Raw genomic sequence first — 13,887 nt, 5'->3', positions numbered from 1 at the left:
GAAGTCTTAGCAATATCCTACATTGATACAACAAGCCTTCTTTAGTTCAAGTCTAGTGCCCTCTAGTGATCAACATTGATGTTGGTACATCATTCTGTTCTCTTTTCACAAACTGTGTTTTCTTGTCAAAACATGTAAGGAACCTCAGAAATTAAACTATTCTATGAGTACTGTAAAAGGGTTAATTATTCACTGGGTTTTAATTTAGCTTATTTTGCTGACTGGAAAATGCGCTAAATTAAAACCCAATGAATATGTAAAATTTAACATAGCACACATTATCTAAATGATAAAACCGTGAATTTAAAACCCACTGAATATTCCTGAAATGGTAAATCAGTGAAATTTAACGGCTGATCTGCACTGGCTCGGAAGATGAATTCTGATTGGCTAAAAAAACAAAAAAACTTGTGGCGTTGAATGCACGTTCATTGTCAGTATTGTTATGCAAATTCAAACTAGCTAATCATTTACAACCTTCCGAGCCAGTGCAGATTAGCCCAAATTTAAACCCAGTGAAAATTAGTTGTTTTACAGTAATATTAATAACATTGTTATTTGTTTAGATTTTCCTGCTGTGCATTGGGTCTTACAGTTAGACTGTCCAGAGGATGCCAGTACTTACATACACAGAGCGGGTAGAACAGCTAGATACCAAGATGATGGGGAATCATTGCTAGTTTTACTCCCATCAGAAGAAAAAAACATGTTACACCAATTGGTAGAGAGGAAAATACCCATACAGAAAATAAGGTAGGATTTTGAATCTTCTTATCCTGATTGCATTACAGAAATTTGGGTTCCCCCAAAGTTGCATTTGTGAATGAACTTTGACCAGTAGATTTGGCCTCCCCAAATCAATGTTATATGGGTGCACTCAACCCAGGTGGGATATTATGGCCTACTTTTTCTAAGTGTTCAACTCCAGGTGGGATATTAGGGTCTACCCTTTTTTAGTGTTCAACCCAGATGGGATATTATGGCCTACCCTTTTTTAGTGTTCAACTCCAGGTGGGATATTATGGCCTACATTTTTTAGTGTTCAACTCCAGGTGGGATATTATGGCCTACCCTTTTTTAGTGTTCAACTCCAGGTGGGATATTATGGCCTACCCTTTTTTAGTGTTCAACTCCAGGTGGGATATTAGGGTCTACCCTTTTTTAGTGTTCAACCCAGATGGGATATTATGGCCTACCCTTTTTAGTGTTCAACTCAAGGTGGGATATTATGGCCTACCCTTTTTAGTGTTCAACTCCAGGTGGGATATTAGGGTCTACCCTTTTTAGTGTTCAACTCCAGGTGGGATATTAGGGTCTACCCATTTTTAGTGTTCAACCCAGATGGGATATTATGGCCTACCCTTTTTAGTGTTCAACTCCAGGTGGGATATTAGGGTCTACCCTTTTTAGTGTTCAACTCCAGGTGGGATATTAGGGTCTACCCATTTTTAGTGTTCAACCCAGATGGGATATTATGGCCTACCCTTTTTAGTGTTCAACTCCAGGTGGGATATTAGGGTCTACCCTTTTTTAGTGTTCAACCCAGATGGGATATTATGGCCTACCCTTTTTTAGTGTTCAACTCCAGGTGGGATATTATGGCCTACCCTTTTTTAGTGTTCAACTCCAGGTGGGATATTATGGCCTACCCTTTTTTAGTGTTCAACTCCAGGTGGGATATTAGGGTCTACCCTTTTTAGTGTTCAACTCCAGGTGGGATATTAGGGTCTACCCATTTTTAGTGTTCAACCCAGATGGGATATTATGGCCTACCCTTTTTAGTGTTCAACTCCAGGTGGGATATTAGGGTCTACCCTTTTTTAGTGTTCAACCCAGATGGGATATTATGGCCTACCCTTTTTAGTGTTCAACTCCAGGTGTGATATTAGAGTTTACCCCTTTTCAGTGTTCAACTCCAGGTGGGATTTTAGGGTCTACCCTTTTTAGTGTTCAACTCTAGGAGGGATATTAGAGTTTACCCCTTTTCAGTGTTCAACTCCAGGTGGGATATTAGAGTTTACCCCTTTTTAGTGTTCAACTCCAGGTGGGATGTTAGAGTTTACCCCTTTTCAGTGTTCAACTCCAGGTTGGATTTTAGGGTCTACCATTTTTTTACTCTTCAACCCCACGTGGGATTTTGGAGTCTACCCTTTTTTGCTCTTCAAACCGAGGCAAGATTTTTGTGGTTCACCTTTTGGTGGGTTTTTAAGGTCTAGCCATTTTTAGTGTTCAACCTCAGGTTGCTTTTCAGGGTCTAGTCATTTTTTGTATTTACATACATGTTTATTTTAGAGTTAGACTTTTGTTATCAACATTTGTTATCAGAGGAATGTGCGTTTTCTCATTGTAGGATAAATCCAGATAAATTGATCCAGATACAAAACAAACTGCAGGCAATATGTGCTAAAAACTATGAAATGAAACAATCTGCCCAGAGATGTTTTATTTCTTACTTGAGATCTATTTATTTAATGAAGAATAAAGATGTCTTTGATATCAATAAATTAACAACTGATGAGTATGCAACGTAAGTACTTATATGAATAATGAGGATTAGAATTTATTTTATATTATATACTGTAAACTACGTTATTTTAGCTGGAATTATTTTTGCTGAAAAGACATTTTGGGTGTTTTGTATGGAATTTATTTACACTGATTTTTGACATATTGAATGTAAAATTTAGAAAAAAAGGTATATTCACTGGATTTTATTTTCATTGAAAATAGCTGAAATTAATTCCAAGTGAAAATAAAGTATTTTACATTATTTCTTGTACTAGCCCATATATTTATGGCAACATCTCAAAAAGACTGCCCTTGGCTTTACATTTTAAATTTATTTACAATTTCAAGAAACATGTGTCTAGCATTGTGATTGTGTAAGATGCAATTAAATTAAGGTATTCCTTGCGTTAACCAAAAACTGTTGCAAGGCATTTATTCCTGTTATTCTATTCTAATTATAAACTTGAAATTAATGAACTGTTAGGTATGTTGCTGTGCCTCTAAACTAATGTAGATGTAATATCCCTACGTATGTTAATGTAACATATATTCATTCCAATAGGTCCCTGGGTCTTGTTATTTCACCAAGAATCAGATTTTTGCAAAGAGCTGAAAAATTGAGAGAAAAGCAGATGGCAGAAAAAATATCATCCACAAAAACTGAAACAAAAATCACACCACAAACAAGCAGTGGTGGATCAGAGGAGGATGAAAGTGAAAATGAAGACAGTAATAGTAACCATGGTGATAAAAATAAACTAATAGCTGATAAAGATATTAAGATTTCTCTTGATGATAGTGATGATGATATTCTTACGGTGAAAACTAAGAATGTGTTTGAAGAAGATTCCCAGTCTAGCGAAGAAGACACTGAAGAAGATACTGTAGAAGTCAGAGAGGTTAGTTGTTGTCAATTTCATCGCTGTAAACCCACCAAAATTATCATTAGTTCATCTCGTTCTAAAGTATTTATTCTATAGCAGTATTTTTGAAATGGTTATTTCTAGCCAATAGTTTTGTACATTTTCAGTCAAATATTTAATTTGCCTTGATAAACATGTGTGAGTGATTTGAGATATACGCTACTTATGCCGTCTATAATCTTTTGAACGTATTGGTCAATCATTCATAATATGTCCACTAGTCAAATTTAATGAATTTTTCATAATTTCTAATGTTTTTTTATTTTCGATACAGGAAACAGTTACTGTGTCAGTGAAACCAGAAGAAGAAAATGAAAAGAAAGATTTAAAAGTTCCGGTGAAGACAAATCCTAAAAAGAAATTATCAAAAGCAGCATTGGCCAAGAAACTAGCTAGGAAGAAATATAAAGTGAACCAAAAGATCATATTTGATGAGGAGGGAGAGGTAAATCAATTCATTCTTGTGAATAAAATGTTATAACAGTATTCAACAAATGGTGCTTGTATCACATTACATGACTAAGTATATGATACAAATAATAAATCATGTAAGGTGATGATCTTAGCTGTCACTGCCGAGCACTTGAACATTTTGCCACTACAGGTGAGAATCTTGCAATCAATGGCAGAATGATATTGGTCATGTTTGATTCCTAGCAAACATAGGTACCATTCAATAGATCTTATCCCCCCCCCCCCCCAATAAAACACTGTGGATATGTACACCATTAGGTCAGTGACAATTAAGATGACTGGAACCCAAAACAAAAAAAGCCCAATAATGTGCAGTAAGTTATTTAGAAACTAAGATAGTAGCTAGCAGTGGTACGGGTCATGTGTTGATGTTAGGTCAGCTGATTAGGATAGCAACTAGCAGTGATATGGGTGATGTGCTGATGTTAGGTCAGCTGATTATGATAGCAACTAGCAGTGATATGGGTGATGTGCTGATGTTAGGTCAGCTGATTAGGATAGCAACTAGCAGTGGTATGGGTGATGTGCTGATGTTAGGTCAGCTGATTAGGATAGCAACTAGCAGTGGTATGGGTGATGTGCTGATGTTAGGTCAGCTGATTAGGATAGCAACTAGCAGTGATATGGGTGATGTGCTGATGTTAGGTCAGCTGATTAGGATAGCAACTAGCAGTGGTATGGGTGATGTGCTGATGTTAGGTCAGCTGATTAGGATAGCAACTAGCAGTGATATGGGTGATGTGCTGATGTTAGGTCAGCTGATTAGGATAGCAACTAGCAGTGATATGGGTGATGTGCTGATGTTAGGTCAGCTGATTAGGATAGCAACTAGCAGTGGTATGGGTGATGTGCTGATGTTAGGTCAGCTGATTAGGATAGCAACTAGCAGTGATATGGGTGATGTGCTGATGTTAGGTCAGCTGATAAGGATAGCAACTAGCAGTGGTATGGGTGATGTGCTGATGTTAGGTCAGCTGATTAGGATAGCAACTAGCAGTGGTATGGGTGATGTGCTGATGTCAGGTCAGCTGATTAGGATAGCAACTAGCAGTGGTATGGGTGATGTGCTGATGTTAGGTCAGCTGATTAGGATAGCAACTAGCAGTGATATGGGTGATGTGCTGATGTTAGGTCAGCTGATTAGGATAGCAACTAGCAGTGGTATGGGTGATGTGCTGATGTCAGGTCAGCTGATTAGGATAGCAACTAGCAGTGATATGGGTGATGTGCTGATGTTAGGTCAGCTGATTAGGACACAAACTAGCAGTGATACGGGTGATGTGCTGATGTTAGGTCAGCTGATTAGGATAGCAACTAGCAGTGATACGGGTGATGTGCTGATGTTAGGTCAGCTGATTAGGATAGCAACTAGCAGTGGTATGGGTGATGTGCTGATGTTAGGTCAGCTGATTAGGATAGCAACTGCAGTGGTATGGGTGATGTGCTGATGTTAGGTCAGCTGATTAGGATAGCAACTAGCAGTGGTATGGGTGATGTGCTGATGTTAGGTCAGCTGATTATGATAGCAACTAGCAGTGGTATGGGTGATGTGCTGATGTTAGGTCAGCTGATTAGGATAGCAACTAGCAGTGGTATGGGTGATGTGCTGATGTTAGGTCAGCTGATTAGGATAGCAACTAGCAGTGGTACGGGTGATGTGCTGATGTTAGGTCAGCTGATTAGGATAGCAACTAGCAGTGGTATGGGTGATGTGCTGATGTTAGGTCAGCTGATTAGGATAGCAACTAGCAGTGGTACGGGTGATGTGCTGATGTTAGGTCAGCTGATTATGATAGCAACTAGCAGTGGTATGGGTGATGTGCTGATGTTAGGTCAGCTGATTAGGATAGCAACTAGCAGTGGTATGGGTGATGTGCTGATGTTAGGTCAGCTGATTAGGATAGCAACTAGCAGTGATATGGGTGATGTGCTGATGTTAGGTCAGCTGATTAGGATAGCAACTAGCAGTGGTATGGGTGATGTGCTGATGTTAGGTCAGCTGATTAGGATAGCAACTAGCAGTGATATGGGTGATGTGCTGATGTTAGGTCAGCTGATTAGGATAGCAACTAGCAGTGATATGGGTGATGTGCTGATGTTAGGTCAGCTGATTAGGATAGCAACTAGCAGTGGTATGGGTGATGTGCTGATGTTAGGTCAGCTGATTAGGATAGCAACTAGCAGTGATATGGGTGATGTGCTGATGTTAGGTCAGCTGATAAGGATAGCAACTAGCAGTGGTATGGGTGATGTGCTGATGTTAGGTCAGCTGATTAGGATAGCAACTAGCAGTGGTATGGGTGATGTGCTGATGTCAGGTCAGCTGATTAGGATAGCAACTAGCAGTGGTATGGGTGATGTGCTGATGTTAGGTCAGCTGATTAGGATAGCAACTAGCAGTGATATGGGTGATGTGCTGATGTTAGGTCAGCTGATTAGGATAGCAACTAGCAGTGGTATGGGTGATGTGCTGATGTCAGGTCAGCTGATTAGGATAGCAACTAGCAGTGATATGGGTGATGTGCTGATGTTAGGTCAGCTGATTAGGACACAAACTAGCAGTGATACGGGTGATGTGCTGATGTTAGGTCAGCTGATTAGGATAGCAACTAGCAGTGATACGGGTGATGTGCTGATGTTAGGTCAGCTGATTAGGATAGCAACTAGCAGTGGTATGGGTGATGTGCTGATGTTAGGTCAGCTGATTAGGATAGCAACTGCAGTGGTATGGGTGATGTGCTGATGTTAGGTCAGCTGATTAGGATAGCAACTAGCAGTGGTATGGGTGATGTGCTGATGTTAGGTCAGCTGATTATGATAGCAACTAGCAGTGGTATGGGTGATGTGCTGATGTTAGGTCAGCTGATTAGGATAGCAACTAGCAGTGGTATGGGTGATGTGCTGATGTTAGGTCAGCTGATTAGGATAGCAACTAGCAGTGGTACGGGTGATGTGCTGATGTTAGGTCAGCTGATTAGGATAGCAACTAGCAGTGGTATGGGTGATGTGCTGATGTTAGGTCAGCTGATTAGGATAGCAACTAGCAGTGGTACGGGTGATGTGCTGATGTTAGGTCAGCTGATTATGATAGCAACTAGCAGTGGTATGGGTGATGTGCTGATGTTAGGTCAGCTGATTAGGATAGCAACTAGCAGTGGTATGGGTGATGTGCTGATGTTAGGTCAGCTGATTAGGATAGCAACTAGCAGTGATATGGGTGATGTGCTGATTAGGTTCACAAGATTTGATGGCGAATTCTTGAATACTCATTTATTTCCTGCTATATGTTATTGTTTGTTAGGTTGCTCAGCAGTTTCCTCCAGTGCAGAAAACCTTTATCCAGATGGATGAAGATGATGACAAAGGTGGTATAAACATTGACAAAACAGTAGTGTTGATGCGAGAAGAAGATAAACATGATAAACAAGTATTTAGACAACGAGTTAAAGACAAACACAGAGTAAGAGAAATAACTGTTTACTGGTCAAATTAATAATAGCCTTGCAGAGCAAAGAAAAAATGAAGAAACAAGAAAATAAAATAAAAACAAATTTGCTACTCTTTCTGTAATTTACTTGACAAAAGGCTTGTTTATACAAAATGTCTAATTTTCTTGTTTCTTTTCTCTGCTTCAGACTATAGTGAGAGTTCAAAATAAAATTCACTTTCATATCAATTAAAAGTGGATTCTACTTAATAATAAAAACTTGCATGTGTGTTTTACTTTAAAGGCTGAAAAACTGAAGAAAAAAGCTGGAAGAAAAAGGCGGAAACGAGGGGATGAGAGTGAGGTTTGTATTCTTCATCAAAGTCTTACCAACAATAGTGATGAATGAATAACAAGTACCGTTAAAATCCTATTATAAACCGCATACCTAATAGTAACCGCATCCCCCATTTCGGCTTCAGTGTTAAAGAGTTCTCAACAAAAATTGAAAACATGAAAAGTACCTATTGCTAACCGCACCCCCAATTCAACAAGACCGTGACTGATTTTGTTTCAACCAGCTGGTACATTGTTCCTAATCCTATTCATTTGTTTCGACAACGTGCCTAAAAATATTCACACCTCTTTATTGTTCAGTAGTGTTAGGATGTCAAACACGCAGTAAAACTGCTTTTGTTCTTGCGACAACTTTTGTCAATACTCCTTATGATTACGTTCGTGTGTCGCAAGTTTTCGACAATAAGCTGTTATAACTGAAAAACTGTTAAATGTCAGAATATACTTTCCGTTACAAAGAAAATTAAAAAAATAAATGCATATTACACTAAATAGACTGAGTATTTTTTTTTCATGTGAACAGTTTTTTTGTGACGTGACGTGACGCTTATCACTCTTCCCTGACATCTAACATGGAGTTACGCATATATTCAAAAGATTGTATGGTGTATTGTTTGTTTTGTGCAAGTGATGTGGGAAAAAATGACTACGCCCTTTTAGTGATTGCAATATGTACGTAATAGAAACCAGTTTTGGTAATTTTTTGACATTCATTATTTAGGAGGAAGATATTGGTGTACAATTATCTATAAATCCAGAAGATGAATGTAATATTGATTTATTGCCAGATCCTGATCAATATTTCAATAAAAGTGAAAAACATAGCCATGCTGAGAAAGAATTTAGGTAAGTGGATATAAATGTACAAAGGCTACTGGTGCATATTTTATCACATGTAGCAGTGACAATATACAAATGTACAATATACATTGACAATGGGCTCTGAGGGTCTCTAAAACTGTATGTCCACCGCTGTTGGGGTGTCAATTTTTAGGTCCTGTTCGGACAAAGTTTGAAAACGGGGACTATTTTGTACAAATACGTAACAAAATCAAAAGCCCATGACTCTCAGATTATTTATTGGTTAACCAATAAATATAACTGTCTGTATGTTCGAGGCTATATCTCAGACACCCATTGATCGATTTCATTCAAACTTTACATGAAGACGATACATAATGTCTAACATACATGTATGCACTTTATAATCTTTATAATCGGAGCAAAAATGGCAGACTGGCGGCCATTTGGGATGTAAAATTTGCTATTTCTGATACCTAAACGTGTCTGCAGCAGTTTCTCGAAGATGACTGGGCCGATTTGGATCAAAGTTGGTATGGTGATCATACATATTGATTTGAACAAATATGGCCTACTGGCGGCCATATTGTTTTTCATGGTACCCATGCTACTTTATCTTCAATGCAATGAATGTTTCTGTTTAAATTTTGTACAAAGATAGTATACCAAGGGATACATTATTTTTGTGATTCGATTCAATATGGCCGGCCAAGGCCCAATTTTCATGTAAAAGTGCTAAATCATAATTTTTACATGTCCGGAGCTGTTTCTTAGAGATGACTAGGCCAATTTGGATCAAAGTTTGTATGATGATTATACATATTGGGTTATAGTTGCATGTCATATTTTTTCTGTTATTCAAACTAATATGGCTGACTGGTGGTCATTTTGTTTTTCATGATACCCATGCTTACTTTCCCATGAATGCAATGAACATTTCTGTTTAAATTTTGTACAAAGACAGTATACCAATAGATACATCAACATAAACATTATTTTTGTAATTTGATTCAATATGACTGCCCAATGTTCAATTCTCGTGTAAAAGCACTAAATCATAATTTTTTTACAAATCCATCTCCTATTAATGACTTCATCAGCATCAAATTGATATGTCAGATCACAAAATTTTGGACAGGGACTGTGTTATTAACAATGACTTGTTATTATTATACTGAATAAATCTGAAAACAGAAATTGTGGCACTCAATCATGGCAAACTTAAGTTCACGCTTGTAGATCTGAATGCATGTCTGAAAGAGTTCAAGAGCAGTGATTGAATTTGATTAAGTTTTATCATGGACTCGTTTTGATAAACGTAACTTCAACAGCTTCAGCCTGACAAAGAATTGATTTTTGCAACAACATTCAGCGCCATCCTGTGCGCAGCTGTATGCTACATTGCGTTTCAGTTCGCATTACATGTAGAACACTGAAACGAGCTGCACATGGAGCTGCATACTGCTTGAGTATAGGTTTATGTGAACACCATTCTCTTTCAACAAATACACTGTAATATGTCAATATACTGTCAAAACACACAACAAAATCAAACAAAAGCCCACGACTCTCAGATTATTTAGGTTGACGAACTACACAATCGCAGATCGAATGTATCAAAGCACGTAGCTGAGCGTGCTGGTGAACGCACAACAAGCTTGACTAAAAATCATGCGAAATCACTACAAAATCCTAGTTTTTCTCTCCAATAAGATAGTGGTATAGTGAACGTAAACCTGGCAAACCAATCAGTTCACCAATATTGCCGCGTATCGTTCTCCCCTGACAAGTTATCGGCGTAAATCAGGTAACCTGAAGAGGAAGGTACCCGGATGGAGGTTAACATACAATTATGCCAAGAGGTTAACATACAAAAATGTTAACCTCTAATACGGTAATCTGATTGGCTGTCATGGTCATGAGGTATAATAATATTTTGTGTCAAAATCTGTCTAAAATTATTCATTTTTGTATTAGTCAACAGTATGTGGATATTTATAATTCATTGTCAATCTGTTTTTTGAGAAAAAATTTAAAATAATATGCATACAATTGCAATTTAGCAGCAGTTTTCGTAGATCACAATTGAAAACCCACTAAAAATATTGTAATTTTGTAAATACTTTTTGACATGAACAAGTATGTTAGACCACTGTATATAATTTTTCACCCCTTGTCACCAACCAGATTTTGAGATGTATCCTTGGTATGCATAGGAAACAATGGTAAAATGTCTGAACACATACAGAACATCATGCTATGTTCACTCCATTTTCTACATGGATTTTTATCTAAATTAAGTACGATGAACCCATATTTTCACTTTATTTCCTTTATCCTTCTGACATGAAATTGACATTATTTTTACTATTGAGTAGCATTCTACCTTAAAACGTGTTTTTTGGTATGCTGTATAAATTTTCGCTAGTTTCGCTGTAGGAATAATTCAGTGAAAATAAAATCCAGCGAATATACCTTTTTTCCTATATTTTACATTCAACTCGTCAAAAATCAGTGAAAATAAATTCCATACAAAACCCCCTAAAAATAAAGTACTTTATAGTACAAGGTCCCAAAAAGTGAACGATGAAAAATGAAGATTCACACTATCTTTTATCTGATTAAGGTAGCGAGACTATTATTTGTGTTGAAAATTACGATTTTCAAATTTATTTATTAATTGATGAAATGCACCATAAACTTTCATATGATAAAGTCAATATAACATAGAATGTCATGTAAGTTGGTTAAAATGTAGATTTTCTGAAGGGAAGCAAGGCAGCCTCAATAGTGTTTTCCAAAATCAACAACACAGGTTTAATCTGTGTGCCTATAAGTTTCAAAGATAAACTCAAGACAAAGCAATGTTAGGATGTGTTATCAGTAGCTATCTGACACACAATGAGTGTTTCCAAACATTTGAGTGGTTTGTCTCTGCCCCTGTTTGTTTCACAGATTAGTCATTTGCATATGAATGTGTCAGACACAAGGTCACACAGCCACTGAAAAAAATCATTGATTTTGGTGTTTTCATATGCCGAATTTATCCAATTATAGCTATCCCATTCCTTTATTTTTTGGGTTTCCAATAGCCTTACACATTTGGATGTCCCTACACATGGTAAAACAGACCTTGATGGGAAAACAAATTGATTGTGCCGATAAACAAGCTTGAAAATCTTTGCTGTTACTTCATGGACGTTTTCTAGGAGTTTATGTTTTTCAAAATACAAGGTCTTTAACAAAAAATAACGTATACTTATTGTCGTCGGATTAACACCAAATTTTCACAGCTTTAAGGTGACAATGAGAGGAACTTGAATGTGTCCAGACAAACTATTTCATCGATTATTTACCAACGAGTTGTGGTTTGAGTTGGGGGCAATGCGACTAAAACAGTAATTGAAATTCAGGACACTATTTTTTAAAACGCGTTGCTTGAATAAAACTAACCAGACACATTCAATTTACCAGACTATTGAACAACTAGGAAAAGTGAAAAAAATACTTCTTATCGCCAGCATAAATGCGTAATTTTTTTTTTTACAGAAAAAGTAATTTTTCACCTTTGATTGACTAACGCGTCGTAGAATGCAGATACGGGCATGCAAAATACACTTGTGAAAAGCTTGAAGTCTGGCGATTCTAAAAATATATACTTTCCCGGGTCTATTTGTAGTCATTTAGTCACAATTAGAAGATGAAAACAAGTATGCAAATAATAGTCCCGCTACCTTAAAACAATTTGTGTGTGTGCAGTATTCTGGTCTGATTATGTCAATCCTGTAATGTTGTTTTACATTACACATGTACATATCTGAATTGACTGAGCTACATCTATTGTTCAAACTTGATACATGTACATACATTGAACATCATGGAACCACAATGTTATTCAGATCAGATTTAAAATTGCCAAAATTTTGTATTAATGAATACCTGACTTTACCTACATTATATGTCATGTTACATAGTCAAATCTGTGTATGGTGACTACTCAAAAAATCTTCAGTAAAACTGTCTTTTTAAACAGGTGGTCTTTATATGGAGGTTGGGGTATGTATGGTTACCTCAAAAACTTATCTGGGGGTGAGTTGTGTGGGTATGCAGAAGCCACAACACTGGTGTCTGCATGTTGATTTGTAGCATACTGTCTATAACTTAAGAAAACAAATTTGACAGATATATCCAATATTGATACTTTCCTGCAGCGTGTCAAGTTAGTATCATATATCTAATTTCCTTCACTATTTATAACTATCATTGCAGTTTTTCAAATACGAAGAAAAAGAGAAAGAAGCAAGCTGATGTCAAAAAGAAAATGTTGATTGATGACATGGGATTAAAAGAAGAGGAAGAATTAGCATTGCATTTACTGATGAAAGATTCATGATAAATGGAGTACTTTTTGGTTGGTAATTCTTAGCGATGTGAAGGATTCATGATAAATGGAGTACTTTTTGGTTGGAATTTCTTAGCGATGTGAAGTGAGAATTACACTTAGTACTTCTCTCTTAACTATGACAATTTGGAACTTTACATTCATGCATATTATTAATTGAGATTGACTGATCTCCAGTAAAAATCCACATTTTTGTATGAAATATTAATAAATATTAAATCATATTCTCAAAAATGTTGCAGTATCTTTTTATCGCGAGTCTAAACCACTAATATCATGGTTACCTTGAATTTGAGGTGAACACTTCTCATACCAATATTGGTGCCATTGTTAGAGGGTAATTTGTGTTGTCTCAGCACAGACCTTTGTAATATGACGCTTTACTAGCCAATTTTGGCTAAAATAGTGCTGTCGCCTTTATACACTACTTTTTGCAACTTAAGTTGTTTTCTAATCACATAATTCAATCTTTGGAACAGAAGGATCTAACATAATAAAATTTGAGTTTCGACTAGCTTGAAATAGAACGTCTCCAAATGCAAAAAAAAAAATCATGTGTAGAGCGCGCTCCACTCAAGGAACTATCTGTGTGAACTGATTGCACAATTTTTGGTCCAGGTCATTTCTACAATGTATCATTTAGTAAAGAAATAATTTATATCAGTTTTATATTTATACAAACTCTCCGCGTCAGATCGGTGTTGAGAGGACGCTGAGCTGCAGCGTAAACTGGTTATGATACTTTCCTGTTATTAAAAGGGAAAAAGTGTGGTTTCAGGATCTTGATGCATTTAATATTCTGATAGAATGAAGTCTTGACACGCATGCTTAGAACAATTAGGCTTAAAGCAGACACATGCATTTGTTTTATGATTCAAAATGGATCAAGCCATTTTAATCACATTTTGTTCAAACTTGTATACATGGTCATAATGGAGACCAATCAACTTCAGGCATGTCCATTTTGTATTAATAAATGCCGTTCCAGGGCTACA

At 36.8% G+C, this 13,887-nt stretch overlaps 1 protein-coding gene across 1 annotated transcript in view; it reads left to right on the top strand.

Moving 5' to 3' along the window:
• LOC102809725 (putative ATP-dependent RNA helicase DDX10) overlaps positions 1–13,126 on the top strand; it is a 56,439-nt gene extending 43,313 nt beyond the window's left edge. Inside the window, exons 9-16 of the mRNA XM_085505625.1 lie at positions 567–753; positions 2,351–2,527; positions 3,071–3,407; positions 3,706–3,876; positions 7,207–7,365; positions 7,637–7,696; positions 8,411–8,535; positions 12,760–13,126. Of these exons, the coding sequence (XP_085361751.1) occupies positions 567–753; positions 2,351–2,527; positions 3,071–3,407; positions 3,706–3,876; positions 7,207–7,365; positions 7,637–7,696; positions 8,411–8,535; positions 12,760–12,883 (1,340 nt within the window). The 3' untranslated portion in view covers positions 12,884–13,126. The remainder of the gene's footprint in view (positions 1–566; positions 754–2,350; positions 2,528–3,070; positions 3,408–3,705; positions 3,877–7,206; positions 7,366–7,636; positions 7,697–8,410; positions 8,536–12,759) is intronic.
• The last annotated feature ends 761 nt before the right edge of the window (positions 13,127–13,887 follow it).

Source organism: Saccoglossus kowalevskii, chromosome 11 (genome assembly GCF_978046115.1).
Source record: "Saccoglossus kowalevskii chromosome 11, keSacKowa6.1, whole genome shotgun sequence".
In the NCBI taxonomy this organism is placed as follows: domain Eukaryota; kingdom Metazoa; phylum Hemichordata; class Enteropneusta; family Harrimaniidae; genus Saccoglossus; species Saccoglossus kowalevskii.
Note: the sequence above shows the minus strand (reverse complement) of the source record. Positions and strands in the feature narration are given on the sequence as shown.